The sequence below is a fragment of the Biomphalaria glabrata genome, chromosome 3, assembly GCF_947242115.1.
Source record: "Biomphalaria glabrata chromosome 3, xgBioGlab47.1, whole genome shotgun sequence".
Lineage (NCBI taxonomy): Eukaryota > Metazoa > Mollusca > Gastropoda > Planorbidae > Biomphalaria > Biomphalaria glabrata.
In genome coordinates this window covers 41129697-41152126 of record NC_074713.1, presented here as the reverse complement: position 1 = coordinate 41152126, position 22430 = coordinate 41129697, and the positions used below count along the sequence as shown (strand labels likewise).

Genomic DNA, 22430 nt, shown 5'->3' with positions numbered 1-22430 from the left:
AGCACGACTAAGTGTGGAAAGTAATTTTTCAAAGAACATCTGTAATTTATAAATACTCAGGAGCATTTATAATTCTTAGAAGCACCAATGCAAATGGAATAAGACAACCTAAAAAAAAGAAGAAAAAAGATTATTTTAATAAGGCTATACACATTTTATTTCAAATATGTGCACTTTTCTACATTGAGACTATATATACCAGCATTTTAAGTAAGATTATCCATACACTTGTATAGAAATGTAGACATTATGGTATATAATGTTATGGTATGATTAGGAATTCGATGCAAAAAGTTATTTGTTTCATAGAAAGGGAAAGTTTTGCTTAGAGACTGTGACTATTAAAAACAAGACTAGGATTAAGAAGTGTAGCCAAAAGTAATTAGAAGACTCTTGGCAGCTTTAGAGTAAGGTCGGCTTTAGTTTTTGAAGTAGATATTTAGATTTAAAAAAAAGACGTTCATTAAGTATTAAACTTCTTGTTAGACATTGTTTATCAGTGTCGAATACCTTTTATATTGTGTGTCTATCGACAGTGTTATTTTGTTATTTGAGTATTATCTCCATTTAGACTTATCTGCACAAGACACAGTGCGGAGGTGCCTAACAATAAATAATATCTAACAACTAAACATGAGATTGTTTATTGTGAACTTTGAATTTCTGGGGAAGTCACAATTTTAAAATAGAATCTTAAGATTACTAAACTGCTATTGCTTTAAATTTCAGATTAATAGTTTTATGTGATTAATTTAATTAATATTTATTACTAAAAAAAAAACAAAATAAAAAAGAAATTACAGCAAAAATTGAATTACTTTTAATTGCCACATTTGCTCAACAATCAAAGAATACTCAAATTAATATGGAGTTGTTTTAGATTACAACATTTACAGATAATTAAAAAAAACAAAAAACATATCCAATCCTAACTTTTCAGACAAATTGTTTACAAACAATATTTCTATTCTTTCTTCTCAAAAAACTGGAGGGAAACAAAAACAAACTGTGGCCTACAGATCAGTATGGTCTTTAAGTTTTGTTTGCCTAGGGCTACTATCTAGTCTGCTAATATCAAGTACAATGTTGAACAACATGAGCCTGCATTTTCTGGAGCCAGGTCAGAAGGAATGACTCACCCCACCCTCCCTATTTATGATTGGTTTCGTTAAAGTGATTGTGCAAGTAGGGAAAGGGAGACAGGTATACATATTTGTAATATTCTACAAGTATAAACCCAGCAACAAGGTCATGTAAATTAATCAACCTTTAAACAGACCAGAAAATCATTTGCAATTATATTTGTTGGCATTATATATAATCACACAAGAAAATATAATGTTATACAAACACAATAATAATGTTCTATTATTAATTATATCATTTAGTGCTTTGTTGTTTGCTGTGAACTTTGAATCTGATTGGCTGCGTCTGCTGGAGGCTTAATGTGACTGGGAAGCTGTTCAATCTGAATCTAGAATTTAAAAAAATGCAGTGATAGATTTGAAAAAAAAAAAAGTAGGTTGTAATGTAAACTAAGTTGCCAAACTAATAACATTGATAATGTTACTGATTTTATTGATCTGATACTCTTTCAATGAAAATGCATAAGTTAATAAGAAAAATATTACAAAGAGGCTGGCCAAAAAAACAAATGTATAGAAGAAACAGTAATTATTAGTATCATTACCAGAGTTAATGTTGACATTGTAATAATTAAGTGAAATGTTGGGTTAACTTATTGGTGCTTTAAAGGCTTTAACAAGTAAAAACAAAATTATCTATCAGAAATTAAGATTAAGTTTTTATAGTTTAAGTTAGGCAAAGTCACAGCCAGTGTAAGGTATACTAGACATTTGCCTACAGTCAAAAGCCTGGAGTGTGTGTATCTGGGAAAGTAATCCTATGGAAGCATTTTTAGTTCAAAATGACAAAATGATGAAACTATAAAAGATATCTTGAAGAAGTTCAGTATAAATGTGAAACATCATCAGGTTAACATTGAGCAATGAAAATAAACTCAGTAAAATCCTAAATGCTGCAAGTTAGATCATTGAGAACTAACTAATAACAAATATATAATTTTCTTTGTGGCCCAACCATGCGGGACACCATGAAAAAGTCATGGAAAGATCACTCTTTTATTTGGCAACTCGGACTAGAGTTACCCCATTTAACTTTTGTGGCGACAGAGAGCACAGATCAGAAAAAAAGAGGGGAGGGGAGAACAAGTAATCTTTCTCTTTTTACATTCTTTATTTGACTACATTAATGTTTGTATTTTTTACACACGTCAATATCTGACGTGAACTGCAAATAAACACTACATCTATAGAACAAGTAAAGGCATATAAATATCTAGGCGTTATCATCAACAACAAGCTTTCATGGGAAGACCACCTTGGAACTCTGACAAAGAAAACAGCCCAGCGACTCTTTTTTCTATACAAACTCAATAGCTTTAAACTAAACAAGAAGATCCTTGAGACTTTTTACGGCGCGACTATACAAAATCTGCTAACATACGGAATAACTTGTTGGCAAGGCAATGCCTCATCTAAACTGTTGCGACGTCTAGAAAACATCATTAAAAAAGCATAAAAAATTACACTCACAACATTACCACATTTAAAGGAACTTTTTGAACAAAAGTGCCTAAGAAAAATCGAAAAAATCTTGGAAGACAACGGCCACCTGCTCCATCAGAACTACGTCAGGTCGTCTCGAAGTGGGCCACTGCTGTCAATCAAAACAAGAACGGAGCGGTACAAAAACTCGTTCGTACCTCACTCGGTCAGACTCTATCACCGCCACTCATTGATCAGGGAACATGAAATGCACCAAGATACCTGTGTGTAGTCGCTGAATGAACTCTTTATGTTGTCTGTTGTATTTATGTGTATTTTTCTGTTGTGTTGTCTTTATATGAGAAAAGAGTCCTTGTAATCACAACAAATTTCCGTAAGGCTCAATAAAGCAGTCTTAGTCTTATCTGGTGTCATTAAAATAGTTGCATGTTTTTTTCTGTAGCTTTGTTTTGATTTTGCCCCTTGTATTGCCCTTCGTTTCCATGGCCATTGCTTCACATATATTTCGTGGAGTCAACAGGTCTTTCCATGTAGTCGAAATTCCTGCATCAGGTAACTGTTTATTTCTATCAGTCGCATATTTCTAGAAAAATGTCATCGAGGAGATTGTTGCTCTAAAACTTCGCAACATGGCTGTAAGCTTAGTTTGCGAACATTGGGATAACTATGGCGACCCCCTGTCTGTTGTTCTTACAGATACACAGTCATACACTCTGCTCGATAATACACTTCTACATGAATACTTCCAGCAAATAGCAGTGTATGCGGGTCGACTAGTAACATGTATTCAAGAAAAACATGATAAAGGTCTTAAACATTAGAAATATTCTTTGACCCTTGGGTCACATTTGAAACATTTTTTCATCACAGACAAGATACAAGAACTCTTGTTCCCTTAGCAATTAAACTGTTAAGTAAAATCCAACTTTCTAATATAAACTTCACATGTAATGTTTAAATGTCAGAGGCTATTTGAGACGCTTGCCATTGGAAGCATTTTATAGGTTATGGTGAGCTTAGAACCATTACCACTTCTGGCGTTGACAACTTTGACAACTAGAACATCTATTTGGTTTTTTGCTCTTAGAATGTATAATGCTCTTTAGAATGTATATTTGTATTTTATGTTTAATACTCAATCCTAAGACAAAAGTCTTCAACGATGTATTGGATTGTGTAGCTGAGTGACATCAACTGCTTGGCAACCTAGCAAGGTTCTAGTTTGAAAATCATTGCTGAGTTGCCTACATGCATCATGGAATCCTTCTCCTAGATACCCACTCCTCCCTTAAGTGGACTGAGCATGCTAAAAGTTTGAATCCATTTATGACTAGATGAACCCATGGTCATGTGTAGGTGATACAAATCAGTAAAACATAAGTATTTTTTTATTTGTAGTTAACTCAAATGTGTTCATTATTTATCAGTATTAAGGTTTATAATTTGTTTAGTATTTCAAATACTAATGTCATAAAAAAAATATTTACCTTTGTAACCTTCATAGCCATTCCTTCCGGTAAATTTCTTTGAATATATTCAAGGAAGGTACTGGCAGTGGACCCTGTTATATGCTTTATCTGTTCAATGTAGAGTAGATTTAAGCTTATTGATAAAATGAGATACAAATTAAAAAATGGTGCATTTTTGGATTGTTGAAAAATATACAATATTGCCAAGCTTTTTTTTTTTAGAAATAGATGACCTTTACATCATCTGTCCTATAGATTGCAAGGTCTGAAAGGGGAAATTTTACTTTTTTTTTGTACTCTAGTGGTAAAAAAATTTCTAGTAATCTTTAGGACATTCTTGTCAAATCATCCATTTCTTTTTTTTTCTTAGTAATTGCTTTCTAATTCTTTCTAATGCTCAAGTCTTCAGTGCGAATGTTCCTCCAGATGAAAGCAAACTAGCACCGCAACAACATTAACTAGTTTTAAAATAGTGTTCAGGTTGGGGTATGGTGCTGGTCATTGACCTAGATTTGTGGTTAAGATTCGGGTGTTGTATTGTAAGATTTATTTGTCTTGGGTGGGTATTAGGTTTAAATTTGGTGATTGTTATATTTGTTTCCTATTTATTGTATGATTTAATGGCATTTGTATTTGTCTATCAACAGATTACCCTATATTATGTGTGATTCACTTTTAACACTGTCAAATGGCATTACTCCTCAGTATACAGAGAGTAAAAGTATTGTGTAGCATTTACAGGGTTCATTGTTACTTCCCTTCTGGTCAACAATAATAAAACAAAGATCAAGGTTATTTTGTAGGTAGCCAAAATAATAACTTAATCTGATAATAGCAGAGATGCCAAGAACCCAAAAGGGAAATATGTATTCCAAGAGCTAGAAATGTGTATTTTGAGGGGCAAATGTGTATTTAGCTAAATATAAAGAAATATACTCATGAACGAGTGAAATCCATAAATCAGATGGTTTGCTTGCCTTTTGAATCAGTGACCTCCAGGTTTATCAAAGTAGTTTTGTAAAATACAATAACAATACTAGACACCTTTATCTAGTTAGAGGATCTAGATTATATAAAACTACAATTAAACAATCATTCCTGAACAGTTTAAAATCACAAGAATTGAAGCAAACTTAACAACAAACTTTACCTGAAAAACTTTATACATAGTCCTCATTTCATATTGGTGGAAATGTTTTTTGTGGACAAATACTGATTTCATCAAACTCATTCTTGTGAAGATGCGAGGTGGATCATACCTGTCAGGAAAAAAAATATTTTGAATCTTATAATACTTTAACAATAAAGCAAGTTGAAATCAGTTAATGTTGTAAACAATTTCCCCTTGACATGCCAGAAAACATCCCACCATAATTAATGCCCAATAAAAAAAATGCACAACTATAAAAAACAACAACTAATTTTCAACAGTAAAACAGTTTTTATAATGAGTTAAAAGTGTATAGATCTATCTTCTATTCTTACATGCTCACAATGTTAACACCAAGCTCTTTAGCAGCCATCGCTGTGAACTTCTGGTAACTGTTGAGAATGGCACTGTCATGACCTTTGATCTCAAGAGTTAACTGTCTGTAAAGCTCATCCTAAAAAAGCCAACACCCAAACTCTTAATTTCATTACTGCATACAAAACGAATACATGAATACAAACATGAATTTAAAACCCTTCATCAAAATGTGATTGATTCAATAATAATAATGATGACTGGTATGGTTGAACAGATTAAATGGGTTTCAGTGTAGTCTTTTAAGATCATCTAGTAATTTAACACTATATTTTGCACTTAACAAGTGTATGTAGAAACCAGTGTACACAAAATGAAAAAGAAATTCTAATTGTAAGTGCTAGTACCAGAATGCTTGTAGAACCCTGGGGGGGAAAAGAAAATATTGACTTTTATCTTGTTCTATAGCTGTCCAGCTATTATATCAAAAAGTAATTAAGATTCTAAAAAATGTGGCCCCTAATTCAATGGAGGTCACACTTTTGGCCATACTCTCAGATTTTGCTATACATGAACACCAACATTATTGAATCCACAGATAATTCTGTAAACAATTTGACTTTCAAATTTTCTTTCTAAAATGTTTATTTACTTATAATAGGCCTACTTATATATATATATATATATAATACTAATAACATGCATACTAAGTTTTTGAAAACAAAAGTGTATGAATTAAAGATTATGTTAAACCAATAACACATAACTGACATTTAATAATTTTTTAAAATTAACATTGATTTGACACACAAATACCATTAAATTATGTATGCGTTATGAAAGATATAACAGTATCTTTACCCATTAATTGTATTTATCAATACTTTATAAAGAGAGACTTTTTAATATTTAATATGGTGAAGGGTATTAGCATAGTTAATTTAGAAATCAAAGGGTGTTCACTTTCATAACATTTAAAGTTGCCATTGCACCAGTTGTGTGTATGATACAGGCGATGATGAAATCAATTTTTAAAAACTCTTTTGATTTTTGAGAAAACTAAATCTTAAAGACAAAAAGCACAAAATCAATAGCAGCTAAAAAAAGACAAATTTGAAATACAAAGTGATCAGAACCTAGTAACATCTACTGTTTTGCAGAGTCCCTGTATAGGCTTACCTTTTTTCCCGTGGATGTCACAAGTGACTCGCTAGTTGAATATTGAGAAACCTGGTTGGTTGTCTGGCACTAGAGAAAAAAAAAACATTTCAAAAGAAGGTTGCCTACTGATTATTTTAAACAAAACTCAAAAAACTTTCAAGGCAGAAAATAAATTAAATTGCAAACAGTTTAATAAAGCTTTAAAACTGATATTACAAGATAATGGTACATAATGTTCATGTAGTTAAATCTTTATTTGGTCCGATTGTTATTTATATTATTTAGAGGCCTTCCAAGTTATTTACCTAGCAGAGTCTAGCACTCAAAATCATAATAAGAATGTAAATACTAAGAAAAAAAAAGCAAATTATTTGACTTTTTGATATGAGAACATGAACTAATAAAATTTTCAATTGCTATTTTCAGAATAAATTACTTTTTTTTGCTTTTTCGTCTAGTTATAAGACCTATCTTTAAGCTGTTATCCACCTTTCTCCTCTCCCCCCTCCCTCCAGACATGGTGTCCAACAATTTTTTTACTGTAGCACCTGAAACACCCATGGGCGTAGCCGGGGGGGGGGGTGTTTTGGGGTTCAACCCCCCCCCCCCCGAAATGAAATTCTCCCCTTGGAGGGGGGGGGGGGGTCGGAATTTAGTGAATGATTTTTTGCTTTGATTTTGTTTATTTTAGGTGAGATTTTAATACTAAACCATCACTTGCCCCAGCACAACCAATGGGGTTTTGAGTTTAAAACCCCCTACCAGGGGGGTTTGAGTTTAAAACCAACTACCAGGGAGGTTCGAGTTTAAAACCCCCTACCAGGGGGGTTCAAGTTTAAAAACCCCTACCAGGGGTTTTGAGTTTAAAACCCCCTACCATGGATTTTGAGTTTAAACCCCCTACCAGGGGTTTTGAGTTTTAAACCCCCTACCAGGGGTTTTGAGTTTTAAACCCCCTACTTGGGTTTTTTTGCAGTTAACTTCCCATCTTCTATAAAACGAAACAAAAAAAAAAATGCAAACGAAAATCCCCTAATTCCAAGAGCACAGTTAAGGGAGATTTTGATTTTAAAACCCCCTCCAAAATTTACGATAAACCCCTCTTCAAATTAAAAAAAAGCTAATTACTCACTCAAAAAAGTTATAGAAATGGGTTTTGACTTAGTTTTGAGTTTGAACCCCACTTCAGCGGTGTTCGAAGGTAAAAAATACCTCTTTAATAATAAAAACAAAGCAAATTATACACTCAAAATGTTACGAGTGTAGTCAAAGGGGTTTTGAGTTTAAACTCCCCTCCAGTGGAGTTTGAAGCTAAAAAGTACCTCTTCAATATACATAAAAGCAAATTACGCACTCAAAATGCTATGAGCGTTGCCAAAAGGGGTTTTGAGTTTAAACCCCATTTAGAGGGGTTTGATGCTAAAAAAGACCTCTTCAATATATAAAAAAAAAGCAAATTACACACTAAAATTATTTGAGCGTAGCCAATCCAATCGGGGGTTTTGAGTTTAAAACCCCTCTTCTACAGATGGCGTTTTTTTTAAAGTTTAGAACCCCTTTAGATGATTTTGACGATAAAACTTCTCTTTTCGATATAAAATCTAAAGCAAACTACAGTCACTTAATTCCAAGAGCGTATTCAAGAGAGGTTACACATTTTTACCAGTGGCAGGGCTCCCTTAATAAACTGCAGTGAATAGTCATCTGCCGAAATTGAAAAACACTAAATGTGGCTCAACAAAGATGGCTAAGACAGATTTTAGGAGTCAGTTATAGAGATCGGGTTTAAATCAAGGAAATCCTATGCCGAACTGGTATTCGCCAAACGGCGCGGGAGGGTCTAAGTCAGTAAGAATAGCACATTAGGTTTTAGAAATAAAACTTTTTAATAGCAGGAAAATGCAGTGTAGATACCTCAGAATATGCATTTTGTTGGCTTTCAATACCAGAAATAGTGCTTGGCGGCGGGGCTTTGCCCCGCGCTGGGGGAGCTCCTAGCGCTCCCCCAGACCCCCTTGCTAGTAACGGCGGGGAATCTACAATTTTCCCACTAATTGATGGAAGAACCTATTCTATGGCACATTCTTCTGAAAGAATGAAGGGTCAAACTGCAATAAAGAATATGTACACACACACACACATAAATACATATAAAAAAAAATTTCCCCCCATTTGAGGCGCTGAAAAGAGAGGAAGAAAAAAGAAAGGAAGATGAAGAGGAAGAAAGGAGATTGGCAAGGGAGCATGAGTTGGCATTGAATGCGATTAGACAGGAAACACTAGAAATCAGACAGCGCTATAGACCGCAGAGTTTCGAGCTGAACATCACACCGGCAAGACAAGACCAGGAAGCAGAGGAGAGTAAAACCACGGCTCACATCCAAAGCGGGTACACTACCCAAACGGACACAGAAGTTGCTGCCAAGGATGAAGCTTTCATACCTGATATCCCTCCTCTCGATGATTCCACATTGTCTACCCAGCCCAACCCTCCTGCTCAGTCTAATAGTCCTGCAAACTGCGACGCCCCAATTCAGCCCATGTCCCCAAGCCAACCCCAACCTAAAAAGGCACCAATCCAACAACCAGCCTTGCACAAAAACTGCAACTACCCAGCACGTAAGCCTCGTCATAACCAGAACGACCAAGCCCACCGTGACTGCAATAACAGCACGCGTGGCAACAAAACTAACCGTGCCTACCGTGACTGCAACGACAGCATGGGTAGCCACAAACCCAACCGCCAAAAGCAGCAGGCCTCACAGCGCATTTCAGTCATGACCGCGGTCCCCAAACCCTCTGAGTCTAATCAGCAAACACGGACTGATAGAACAGCGCGAAACCCATACGTCATATCAACACTGATTGTGGCCCCTGAACACACTCCCTTGGCCCTACGAAAACGGAAGTCCTACCGATACTTCCTCACCCTGTCTCATCTTCCCCCGGGATAGAGACCATTCTGGTTAACGGGCGGTACGTCCGGTCCCTATTTGACACAGGCTGTGCTGTAAGTTCAGTTATCTGCAGAGCACTGGTTGATCCGGCTGATCTCACAGATAGAACTGTGACGATTCAGTCCATTGATCGTGAGATTCCTCCAAAGGTTCTTCCTATTGCTAGGGTCCACGTAGAGTGCAGGTACGTACATGGCACCATTGACGCAGCCGTCATGGACACGCCAACGTACGACTTCATTCTAGGCTCCAAATATGTCCCTCTTGGAGAAGGCAACAAGCCATACTTTTCTCTGCCCGTCGGTAGATCGACGAAGCAGAAACATGGCAGCAACCAGCCGGTTGGAAGCCCTGGTCGCCACACTAATACGCCTAGTCCCGACTCATCAGCGAAGCTCAAACCACTTTGCCCTGGCATTGACACTGCTAGGAAGTCACGAGTTAAAGTGTGCCCGCGCACTCGTGAGGGTCTACTTGACCCAGGCTACTCAGCCAAAATTAAGCAACATTCCTCTGACATTGACAGTGTCAGAATGCCCCGAGGTAAGATGAACCCTTGCTCTCGCGGACTCACTCCTCTTCATGGCTCCTCAGCCACCATTCCGAATCAACCTCCCCCTGGCATTGATAGTGTCAGGAAGTCACGAGGTAAGCCGAACCCTCGCGCTCGTGAAAACTCTTCTCAACATGGCTCCTCAGCCACCATTCATCATCAACCATGCCCTGGCATTGACCGTGTCAGGAAGCCACGACGTAAGCCAAATTATAGCACTCGTGGGGACGTTCTCCGGCAGAACTCCACATTCTTTATCAGGCCACTCTTCCCTGACATTGATCGTGTCAGACGATACCGAGGTAAGCTGACTACTTACTCTCGTGAAGAAGCGCCTCACAGCGGCTTCGGAGGTAAGCCCCAACGTGCACACGTGCCTTGGGCACCCCGCCTAAGCCCTAATCACGCTCCCCAATCCGCCCCAGGAAGGAATTATTACTCACCCAGTCGCCCAATCTACTCTCCCAAGCAACCCCAAATGTTTCACCCAGGTGACTACATACTCAGGGACGGAAAGTAGACCACGGACAGACTTGGACAGATTCTCCTCCTGGCATGGATACCCCTTTATTTTTCCCAGATTTTTTTTTCTAATGCTGTGATAACAACTGATCTTTAAGTTAGAGTGACATCAGTCTGCTCGCACTTTATGGATCTTCTGCGATAGATCCATCTTGGCGGCGGCGTATGTGACAAGTCAAAAACTCGCTGTCAGAGTCACTCAAAATTATCACAGCATTAATTATTATTTTTCATTATTTATTTATTTTATTTTTAATTATTTCCCCATCCTACCCCTAAACTCTTCACCCGCCCCACCTTTTTCCCTCCAGGCTAGACTTAGTTGACCACATTGGAGATAGCTAGGCCACGTCTTTCGACTTATCTTACCTTGACCGGGGCAAAGATACCCACATTCTCTTTGATCGTACCGGCCGGATGTCTGACGGGCGCAGTGGACACCACCTTGTGTGGAATGCAAGTCACCCCCCCCTTTTCTCCCACGTCTCTCTTTGATCTAGGAGACCACGAGGACAAACACGCCCATTGACATTCCCAATGTGCAACTCCCATCTCAAGTCTGCCTCACCCACGTGTAAGATAATTCTAAGCCTAGGACATTTCCTGTTTCCGCTCGCATTTTCCAGGTGTATATAAGGTAAATTAAATCAAGTCAGACTCTCTCTTTCTCATTCGAGCTGAGCTATCGAGTCTGGACTATATCATTTATTCTTACTCCTAGAGGAATACCTGGTGGTAAGCCAAACTTAATCACAAGTTCCATCTTAATTACTTTTGTGCTATTTCCATTGGATATTATCATGTGTATTTTATTATTTCACTTATATTTAATTAGTGCATTGTGTATTTCTCACTGGCGTAAGTAGAGAACATAAACATGTCCTATGTATTTGTTTTGTATTGCATTAATCTATTAATGCTACGTTGCTCAATTGATCGTTGATGCAACCATGTATATATTTGTACATCTTATTTTATTTCCTTTATCTCGGTTGGTCGCCTTGATAATTTTACTAGCACACTGATACTGCGTCTAGAAAAGAGATATGAATTATCTCCCCTGTAATGAATTTTCTCCCCTGTATTCATCCTACTCTGACTAGAGTTGCGCCGCTTGAACGGACACCCTCTCCATTCAAGCGCACTCCATTGTTCTCGATCGACGGTCATATGTAAACATACCGTCAGGGTCGCTGACCACCGCCCAATTCAACCCCCCCCCCTTTTCTTTCTCTATCCACCTGTGTTGTTTATTTGAGATTATTATTTCCCCTTCTATGTACATTTTATATTATTACTTTCCCTTTTATGTACATTTTTATATTGCTACTATCAGCCATCTATTATTCCAAATCCCATTTGTCATCATCTCCCCTTTTGTGCTCAAAAGCAATTTTACCAATCTGACGAATGCACCTCAGTCGAGGGCATCGATAAGATGCATGAGAGACATGTCCTAACTTGTCTTTATTTATCCGCAGCCTCCCTCAGGTGTCTGCCTATTTAGGTGCCTATTTATCTACTGGATTAATCACCTATTTGTTTGATATCAAGAATCACCTACTATCTTTGTGCTTAGTGCTATTCAGCACTGCCATTGCCTACTGAGATCCACTCAACTCTATTACTTGGCGCTATCGGCATTGCCTGCCTATTCGACAGCCCACCTGCCGAGCTATTAGGTGCGACGTCCCTATAGATTCAGATCTGTGCGAGACGTCATAGCTACGCCAACCCTCTGCAACTCACTGGACATATCCTGTTCACTACGCTGCCCAGGCAGATCCGCTCTGCCCGCAGTACATTTGTGCCCACGGTAGCCGGCCACCCGCCCTACTGTGCCCACTACAGATATTAGATTTTGGGATTGAAACTCCACAAGAACTATATCACCGGCAACCCTCTATCCGCTAGAGCGCCACCTCCAGCTGCAGAACCTCAAGCCAGGACGCAGCCAGCTGCGACATCAACAGGAAAAACCAGCTAAGTCAGAGGACAAAGTGACATACTCTCTTATTAGGTGCAAGAGTGATGATCAAAGCTAGTATTATTTAGAGATAGAAGCAAACCGTCCCCCTTTTTATTCTTATATGTATATTTATGTAAATAAATATTCTTTTATTTTAACTTTTGTATCTATCTTTCATTGCTTGTCTCGTTGCGTGTCTGCTCCCGATACATATGCTGATAGGTTGGAGTGTGATAGCTTTAAAAATAATCATCCCCTAGACATTAAAACGCGCCAAACACACATCACATTTCCTCCCCCCCCCCGAAAAAAAATCCTGGCTACGCCCATGGAAACACCACAGTAAAAAAATTCCAGTTATACTAGTTATATAGTAGATTCTTATAAAAGGCACAGCGCATCACATTCTCCTTCAAAAAATGTGTCGTTTTTGTTGTTTATAATTCATTTGTTTTTATATTTGGACTGCGCATGTCCAATTTTAGATAAGCTTTACATACATGGTTACAGAAAATCTAAAAAACTGCCATCTGCTTTGGAAAAACGGAACTTATCTAAAATTGGACATGCCCAGTCCCGAATCAATCATACTTTTGCTCCAAACATAAAAACAAATTAATTACAAACAAAAAAAGTGACGCGTTCAAGGACGGAGAATGTGATGGAGTGTCCAAAATATAAGAACCTCCTCTAGTAGTCTAGAGTCTATAACTTATAACTAATATAAGAATCTACAATAGTCTATAATAGATCTAAGTAGGGTATTAGTTTACGTGACTATATATATCGTATATAGTTTATTTATTTAAATACCTATATAATCTATGTGTAGAAACAGACAGAAATAAATTTATATAGATTATAGAGCTATAAATTAATTATTTTAATTTAATAAACATGATATTTTCTACTAGGCTACTTGTATTTTCTCTCTGTCTTTCTTTTAACTCCCATCCAAGGATCCCCTCTTCTTGTTTTCATAATTTGGATGTTCGTTTTGTGAAACCTTAACATCCCCTCCCTCCCATAGATGCTTATAATTCTTTTCATGACTCTCTACCCCTTCCCTCCAATGCCTGTTGGATAGTTTACACTAACCGTGTAGTGTTACAACCTATCATACAGGCAGTGGAGGGAAGGGGGAGAGAGTCATGAAAAGAATTATAAGCATCTATGGGAGGGAGGGAGGGGATGTTAAGGTGTAACAAAATGAACATCCAAATTATGAAAAGAAGAGGGTCCTTGGATGGGAATTAAAAGAAAGAGACAGAGAATACATGTAGCCTAGTTGAAAATATCATGTTTATTAAATTATAATAATTAATTTATACATCTATAATTATATAGATTTATTTCTGTCTGTTTCTACACATAGATTATATAGGTAGGCATATATGATATATATATATGTCGTGCGCATCTGGTAGGGTATTTTCGTTTGAGCACCATAAGGTCTTATTAGTTCTGTTTCTAAGGATGCGCTATATTGGTGTCATTGTTCTCTTGTTGTGTCTTGAGATGAGTCTCTTTGTGTTCTCTTGGTGTGCCTTGAGATTGAGTTATCTGTGTGGTGTTATTCCCCAGTATTGGGAACGCAGGCTTGGGACTCTGCTGGAGTCAAGTCTGAGTTGTAGGTTTTGTAGTTGACTATTGCCCGTTGGCGTGGGTTGGCGTTGTGAGGCCTAATTGTCTATGGCACTGAGATTAAGGTGTGCTATAGCCCTTTGAATGTAATCTGTAATTGCCATTGATATTTATTCACAATGTATGCCTCATAATATCATATATATCATTAACTCATTAAACCTTTGTTGTTATATGCAATATTGTTATTCACTAGTATACGTTAATAGTTGGTTTATTCGTTCCTAGATAGTTATTGCATAAATTGATTACTAGACTGTTAGGGGTGCCCAGGCAAACGAGCCAAGGCTAAATTATAACCCCGGCATAAAGTTAATAAACCCTGCTCAGGTGGGGAGCCCGGCGGAGTACATCATACCCTAGATGAGCGCGAGGACAAAACCCACCTGACAGAAATGGGGGCTCTGGGAAACAATATGTAAATGTCAACGTTGTGACCTCTGTGTCCTTGATTTGACCGCTAGGGCCAGTATAAAATGCAGATACATAATGGATATGTTTTGTATATTTTAAAGTGATCAGTAAATACAGTTATGATGTTAAAGCGGTCTGCTTTTGTGCAGCACTAAATAGATTAGAAGAGCATTCGTTGTATTTTGCGTAATGGGATTGGTTCACAATATGTATCGAGAAACTTAGAGTGTGTAGTTACTCTTTGAAATTATTGTAACCTGTTCTTTTATTTATTGTCACCAACGCCTGAATCCTCTGACTCTGAGCGGCAACGTGTGAGTGGATCGAGTGCCTGTCGAAGGGATCGACCTGAAACTGTGTGTCTTGCTGGCTGGTGTACCGGAACCGTCCTGAAGTTAGAACCGTTGGTCTGCTCCAGTGGCTTTGGTTGTCTGTGGCTTTTCTCTTCTGCGGAGCCTGGAGTGAGGCGATTTTCTTCCGACGCGGGATACTGAGCAGATAAGTCCTTGGCCCTGTTTTTGTCGATGCGCCCGTGATTTCAGTTAGCCCGTTGTAATTAAGAAATAATATATATTTTTTTTCCCTTTTATCTCTATGATCTAACTTTGGTTTTTGTTAGCGATAGTTAGACTGTAAGTATTATTTAATAGTCTGTGTGATGGAGACAAGGTTGACTCTAACCGCCCAGTTCATCAGTGACGGCCGTGCTCTCGGGTATGATGGTGAGAGGTTGGAGAGGTATGTGACAGAGCAGAAGGCTGACTATGAGAGAGCTAAGAAGGAGGAGTTTGAACGTAAGAAGGAGGAGTTTGATAGAGAGACGGCTAGGCTTGAGCGAGAGGAGAGATTGAAGAAAGAGGCGAAGGCGGAGGAAGAGAGGTTGAGAAAAGAGGCGAAGGCAGAGGAAGAGAGGTTGAGAAGAGAGGCGAAGGCAGATGAAGTCGCTAGACATGAACGGGAGGAGAAGGCCAGGCGTGAGGAACATGAGAGGTGGAAGGAGAGAGATGCTAGAGAAGAGCTCAAGAGAAAAGATGAACTGGAGTTGGCAAGGCTTAAAGAGAAGTCGGCGCCAGAGGCAGGTGCAGTGGTAGGTCAGGCAGTTGAGGTGCGACAAAAGAGTGTCTTGGACAGGCTAGACAAGAACTTCCAAGGCATGAAGGAAGAGGACGATCTTCTGGCGTACCTGACGCACTTCGAGGCCGTGGCAGCAAGGTGTAAGATTGAGAGTAAAGAGTGGGCCCTACTGTTATCCTACAAACTGACGACACCTCTCAAAAACTTTATGTTGAGGGACAGTCTGTTCCTCAGCGACAAGTATGAGGATGTCAAAACGGCACTTCTCCGCCACGCAGACATCAATGCGGAGACATGCCGCAAAAGGTTCCACCGGGTCAAACCACGGCAGAATGACTTCCGTGGGTATGTGACTGAGCGGAGGACCGCGCTGGACAACTGGTGTAAAATGGCCGAGGTAGGAAAGACAGTAGATGAGATCAAAGATCTCTTGATTAAAGACGGGATACTTGAAAATGTTTCAGGGGAGGTCTATCGACAACTTGTTCTAAACAAGCAAAACACTGTGGAGAACATGTTAGACATTATAGAGGGGTTTAAAGTCGCGAATTCGGGGGCGTCGCTTGCTAAAGAAGAAAGTGTTTATGTGGCGGCGGCGTGTGGCGAAGCAGTGAATCGTGGCCCGGCCGTTGAAAGAAAAGTGATTGTTTGCTTCGGGTGTGGCATGAAAGGCCACAAGTCAGTTGAATGCCCTCAACGTTCGCCAGTAGCGAACTCCATCCCTGTTGCGGATGGAAGGTCTAAGAAAGCACCCGCAACCCCTGCAAACTCCCACCCAAATAGAAATGTTTCATTAGGGCGTTATCGGAGGCAATTTGATGGTAGTGGGCGCAGAATCCGCGGCACGAGCACGAGACGGCAAAGTTATGACGTTGAGGGGCGTCCGCCTGATAACGGATACGGAAGGTCAGGTGGTACAGGGGCGTACGCACCGAGACCCAACTATAACAACAGAACCTTTGGCCCACCGATTAGATACAGGTGACTGAGTGGTCCACATGATGTGCAAAATTGTTGCAATTGTTCCCTAGGAAAGGGTCTTGATATTTTTTCCCCTTGTAAAAAAGAAACATTATCTTATGTGGATAAATCGTTGCGTGACAGATCGGTAGGCAAGTTGAAGTTTGAAAGTGGTAGAGTAAATGGTAAAGTTGTGTCTGTGCTGAAAGATTCTGGTTCAAGCGTGATAGGTATTAGGAGGTCGTTAGTTGGAAAGAATGATATGATTCCTGGAAGTTATAGGTTGAAACTTGTTGATGGGACAGTGAGAGATTACCCCTTGGCGTGCGTTTACATTGAGACTGAATATATTGTTGGTAAGTTTGTGGTAGCATGTTTTAGGGATCCAGTGGCAGACCTAATTATTGGGAATATAGAATTGAACGGTGGCAGTCAGCTTGGTTGTGCTGCTGTAACTAGGGCGATGAAAAAGAGAGAAACTGATGACAGTGTTATGAATGACAGTGGAGTGCTGGAAGATTGTCGTGATGTTCTAGGTACGAGTGATGACTTTTTACGTGAGCAATTGAGTGATCCGTCGTTGAAAGATCTCTGGGAGCGGCAGGTAGATAACTGTGTGGATAATAAGAAGAATGGATGTGTAGAATTTAAAGTATTTGATAGATTGTTGTATAGAGTATTTAAGGGAGAATGTGGTGAGGAAGAGAGACAGTTAGTTGTACCGTCGTCTAAGAGGGAGCTTGTGTTAAGAACGGCGCATGAGAGTATGCTAGCGGGTCACTTTTCAATAAGGAAAACGAAAGGCAAAATTTATAAATATTTTTTTTTGGCAAGGTTTAGACAGGGATGTGAAAGAGTTTGTGAAATCGTGTGATGTGTGTCAGAAAGCTAGAACACCACGTCGTTGTGACAGAGTGGAACTGGGTCGTATGAATGTGATTTCCACCCCATTTTTTAAGGTGGCCATTGACATTGTTGGCCCATTGGAGCTATCAGAAAATAAAAACAGGTTTATTTTAACCTTGGTGGATATTGCTACAAGATGGCCGGAGGCTATTCCACTAAGTAATATAAATACAGAGACGGTAATCGAGGCACTAACCACCATATTCAGCCTTGTGAAATATTGTCGGATCAGGGGGGTCAGTTTACCTCCGAACTGTATAACCAGGTGTGTGAGTTCTTCTCAATTAAACCGGTGCACTCTACTGTGTTTCACCCTTCCTCGAATGGTCAAATTGAGAGGCTAAATGGGACTTTGAAGTCGTTCCTTAGGAAGGTCACCCAACATAGCCCACGGGACTGGGATAGAAAGATAACTACTGCCTTGTTTGCATTTAGGGAAGTTCCTAATGAGACAACTGGTGTGTTTCCGTTTCAACTTGTCTATGGTAGACCAATAAGGGGTCCGTTGTCTATGGTAGACCAATGAGGGGTCCATTGTTTATGGTAGACCAATGAGGGGTCCATTGTCTATGGTAGACAAATGAGGGGTCCGTTGTCTATGGTAGACCAATGAGGGGTCCGTTGTCTATGGTAGACCAATGAGGGGTCCATTGTCTATGGTAGACCAATGAGGGGTCCGTTGTCTCTGGTAGACCAATGAGGGGTCCGTTGTCTATGGTAGACCAATGAGGGGTCCGTTGTCTATGGTAGACCAATGAGGGGTCCATTGTCTATGGTAGACCAATGAGGGATCCGTTGTCTATGGTAGACCAATGAGGGGTCCGTTGTCTATGGTAGACCAATGAGGGGTCCGTTGTCTATGGTAGACCAATGAGGGGTCCGTTGTCTATGGTAGACCAATGAGGGGTCCGTTGTCTATGGTAGACCAATGAGGGGTCCGTTGTCTATGGTAGACCAATGAGGGGTCCGTTGTCTATGGTAGACCAATGAGGGGTCCGTTGTCTATGGTAGACCAATGAGGGGTCCGTTGTCTATGGTAGACCAATGAGGGGTCCATTGTCTATTTTAAAACGAGTTTTTACAAATAGGGAAGAAGAAACGGAGTGTACAAATGTATTTAGCTACCTATTGGACTTGAAAGAAAGGTTGTCTGTCGTTACCGCTATTGCTAGTGAAAATGACCAAGTAAATAAAAGAAAATATAAAGTCCAGTACGACAAGTATTCATCCAATCGGGACATAGAAGCGGGAGATTGTGTGTTGGTTTTAAAACCACAAAGAGAAAATAAGTTGTCTGTATTTTGGCAGGGCCCGTATAAGGTTGTCAGAAAAATGTCAAAGTTTAACTTTATTGTACAGAAGGACGAGAAGCTGAAAATGTACCATATTAATAGGCTTATGAAGTATCATTGTCGGGTAGGGAAAGTAGATGATGTAGTTAGTATTAATACTATTGGTGATGAAAATAAGTTTCTATCAGCCAATATGGTGTCTATCGTGAGCGACGAAGACGCAGATACTGAAGGGTTGTCTAAGGAAGATGCGCTGCCTAACATTCCAACGTTGGAAGTTAGCCAGAAGTCAGACGGGAATATCTTGGCGCAGGTCAAAATAAACCCCGATCTTAGTTCTGTGCAGAGAAATCAGGTTGATGATGTTCTAAATGAGTTTAGGGATATCATTTCAGATTCGCCTGGTAGAGCAAAGGTAGAGAAATTTTCTATTACGTTAACAGATACAAAGCCCATTGCACTAAAGCCATACGCGGTTCCCATACATATGAGGGATAAAGTTAAGCAAGAAGTTGACAGTATGCTTGAGTTGGGAATAATTGGTCCCACGAACTCGCCATATGCAGCCCCGGTAGTCATTATTAAAAAGAAAGATGGGTCGTTAAGACCATGTATAGATTTTAGAAAACTTAATAATGTAACTCAGATCCCGGCTGAAGTGATACCTGAGCAGGAGGAGTTGTTCAACAAATTATATAAGGCCAAATATTTTACTTTAGTTGATCTTACTAAAGGTTACTGGCAGATTCCCATTAGTGAGGAAAGTAAACCATACACAGCTTTTCGTGTATTGGGGGAACATTATATGTTTCACTATTTACCTTTTGGGTTAAGTGGGGCCCCAAATCATTTTAATAGGGTCGTTAAACGTATGCTGCAAGGTTTGCAAAACGTTTTATTTTACTTCGATGATATATGTATCTTCAGTGAAGATTGGGATACACATTTGAAAAGTGTCCGTAATGTTTTCGGCGCTCTTAGGGAAAATGGTTTTACGTTAAAGCCAGCCAAATTAGAAGTGGGGTTTACTAATGTTAAGTTTCTTGGACATAATGTAGGGCAGGGGGTTGTTAAGCCTGATCCTAGTAATGTTAAGAAAATTCTAGAGTTTAAAACGCCCACAACAAAAAAGGAGATTCGTAGCCTCATTGGGTTGGTGAATTATTACGGCAGGTTCATACCGAGATTCTCTGATCTAGTGTACCCTTTTACTGATCTATTGTGTCGGGGTCGGTCTGTTAAGGGGCACTGGAATCATGAGTGCGCGGAGGCTTTGAGCAGGGTGCAGGCGTATCTGTGTAGGTACCCCATTCTTCGTTTGCCTGATCCTTCATTGCCATTTTTTCTTCAGACCGATGCTTCGGACAAAGGAATCTCCAGTATATTGAGTCAGTGCGTGAAAGGTGTTCTGCATCCCGTCAAGTATGTGAGTCGCAAGTTGTTGCCTCGGGAGCAGAGGTATTCCATCATCGAGAGAGAAGGCTTGGCTATTGTATTTGCCATTAGAAAACTGGACAGATACCTTAGGGGAACGACGTTTCACCTTCAGACAGACCACAAGGCCTTGGCTTACCTCCGGAGCACGAACTTTACGAACCACCGTGTTACGAGGTGGGCGCTGATGCTCCAGGACTACAATTTCGACGTGTGTCACATAAAAGGAGAGGACAATATACTTGCAGACTTGTGCTCAAGACTGGTGTGATTCGCACAAAATGACTATTTTATTATAGCTATTGCTTGATAAGTATGAATATGTATGTAATATGTACTGCTTATTTTTATTATGCATTGTAATGTTATAATAGTTTTATGATGGATGTTGTTCTTTGCGACATCATCTATGTGAATAATTATGTAATTTTGACTTTATGAAGGTTGTATTCTTCGGCTTCAATGTTGGCAATGTTTCCTAATTCCTTTTGCTGTCTATATACTTCAGTTTTCAATTTTTTTTTTTTGAAGACTGGACTTGTTTTCGCAAGATCCAGTTAAGGGGAGAGGGGGGATGTCGTGCGCATCTGGTAGGGTATTTTCGTTTGAGCACCATAAGGTCTTGTTAGTTCTGTTTCTAAGGATGCGCTATATTGGTGTCATTGTTCTCTTGTTGTGCCTTGAGATGAGTCTCTTTGTGTTCTCTTGGTGTGCCTTGAGATTGAGTTATCTGTGTGGTGTTATTCCCCAGTATTGGGAACGCAGGCTTGGGACTCTGCTGGAGTCAAGTCTGAGTTGTAGGCTTTGTAGTTGACTATTGCCCGTTGGCGTTGTGAGGCCTGATTGTCTATGGCACTGAGATTAAGGTGTGCTATAGCCCTTTGAATGTAATCTGTAATTGCCATTGATATTTATTCACAATGTATGCCTCATAATATCATATATATCATTAACTCATTAAACCTTTGTTGTTATATGCAATATTGTTATTCACTAGTATACGTTAATAGTTGGTTTATTCGTTCCTAGATAGTTATTGCATAAATTGATTACTAGACTGTTAGGGGTGCCCAGGCAAACGAGCCAAGGCTAAATTATAACCCCGGCATAAAGTTAATAAACCCTGCTCAGGTGGGGAGCCCGGCGGAGTACATCATACCCTAGATGAGCGCGAGGACAAAACCCACCTGACAATATATATATATATATATATATATATATATATATATATAGAGAGAGAGAGAGAGAGAGAGAGAGAGAGAGAGAGAGAGGCAATATACTATAAATACATATTGCAGAAGTGAATCTACTTCTTTTAATACAATCTAAATAATTTTTAATTAACACAGATATAATTTATTAGCAATAATATATTGGTGTTTCTTAACGGTGCTCGATGTGCGCTAAAGGAGAAAGCACAAAAACTGCGTTTATTATAGGAGCATGAAGTGACCTGATTTATTTTAAAATAAAATCTTGACTATGAGTGGTAATTCAAAGAAACACAGCTATTTTTATAGTCCTTTAGTTGCAGAATAAGAATCTGCTTTCAGTTTTTTTGTAAGTTAAACCGTCACCAAATAAAAAAATAAAATAAAAATTTGACCTAGATCTAGACATAGTTCCCGAATACGGTGTGCCTAATATAAGAATCTACTAGTTACTAGAGTCTATATAACTATTATTTATTTACTACCCTCAACAAATTTTGAAACACAATATGAATTAAGCTTATTATTCTATACGCTAGAATGGTCCTAGATCTAGTTATTTCAAGTTTTGCAATAGCATTCTTAATTCTAAAAATGTCAAACCTTTGCGGTAAATAAGCTTGCTCCTAACCTACATGACCTCAATAAGGGCGCAGCCATTTTTGTTTGTATTATACGGCTGCCTTCCAGCTTTTTATATTTACATTTGTTTTTTTTTTTAAATTTGTTTAAACTTAATGACACAAATAATTAATATACAGTCAAAGTAGTCTAGTTACTTTAGTATATTGTGACTTTATTGTCATACTCG

General features: G+C 39.0%; 1 protein-coding gene across 2 annotated transcripts; it reads right to left on the bottom strand.

The window, feature by feature from the left end:
- Nucleotides 1-797: 797 nt before the first annotated feature.
- Nucleotides 798-22348, bottom strand: LOC106052184 (28S ribosomal protein S10, mitochondrial-like). Of its 2 annotated transcripts, none has more exons than XM_056025105.1 (6): nucleotides 22223-22348; nucleotides 6702-6770; nucleotides 5543-5661; nucleotides 5208-5316; nucleotides 4076-4165; nucleotides 798-1474 (listed from the first exon to the last, which is right to left on the bottom strand). In XM_056025105.1, exons 1-6 carry the CDS (start codon nucleotides 22277-22279, stop codon nucleotides 1385-1387), a joined length of 534 nt encoding a protein of 177 aa, XP_055881080.1. In that variant the 5' UTR covers nucleotides 22280-22348; the 3' UTR covers nucleotides 798-1384. The 2 variants fall into 2 exon arrangements, with proteins under 2 accessions (XP_055881080.1, XP_055881081.1); XM_056025106.1 differs by lacking the exon at nucleotides 22223-22348 and adding an exon at nucleotides 7173-7227.
- Nucleotides 22349-22430: the final 82 nt, after the last annotated feature.

What these genes read in the sequence shown, in the direction of transcription:
- LOC106052184 (XM_056025105.1), bottom strand. Translation starts at nt 22,279, where the DNA reads ATGGCTGCGCCCTTATTGAGGTCATGTAGGTTAGGAGCAAGCTTATTT. An exon ending in GGTGTTAACATTGTGAGCAT is followed by an intron (nt 5,317 to 5,542) that starts GTAAGAATAGAA and finishes TTTTCCTGACAG; the next exon opens with GTATGATCCACCTCGCATCT. An exon ending in TGGCTATGAAGGTTACAAAG is followed by an intron (nt 1,475 to 4,075) that starts GTAAATATTTTT and finishes TTTAAATTCTAG; the next exon opens with ATTCAGATTGAACAGCTTCC.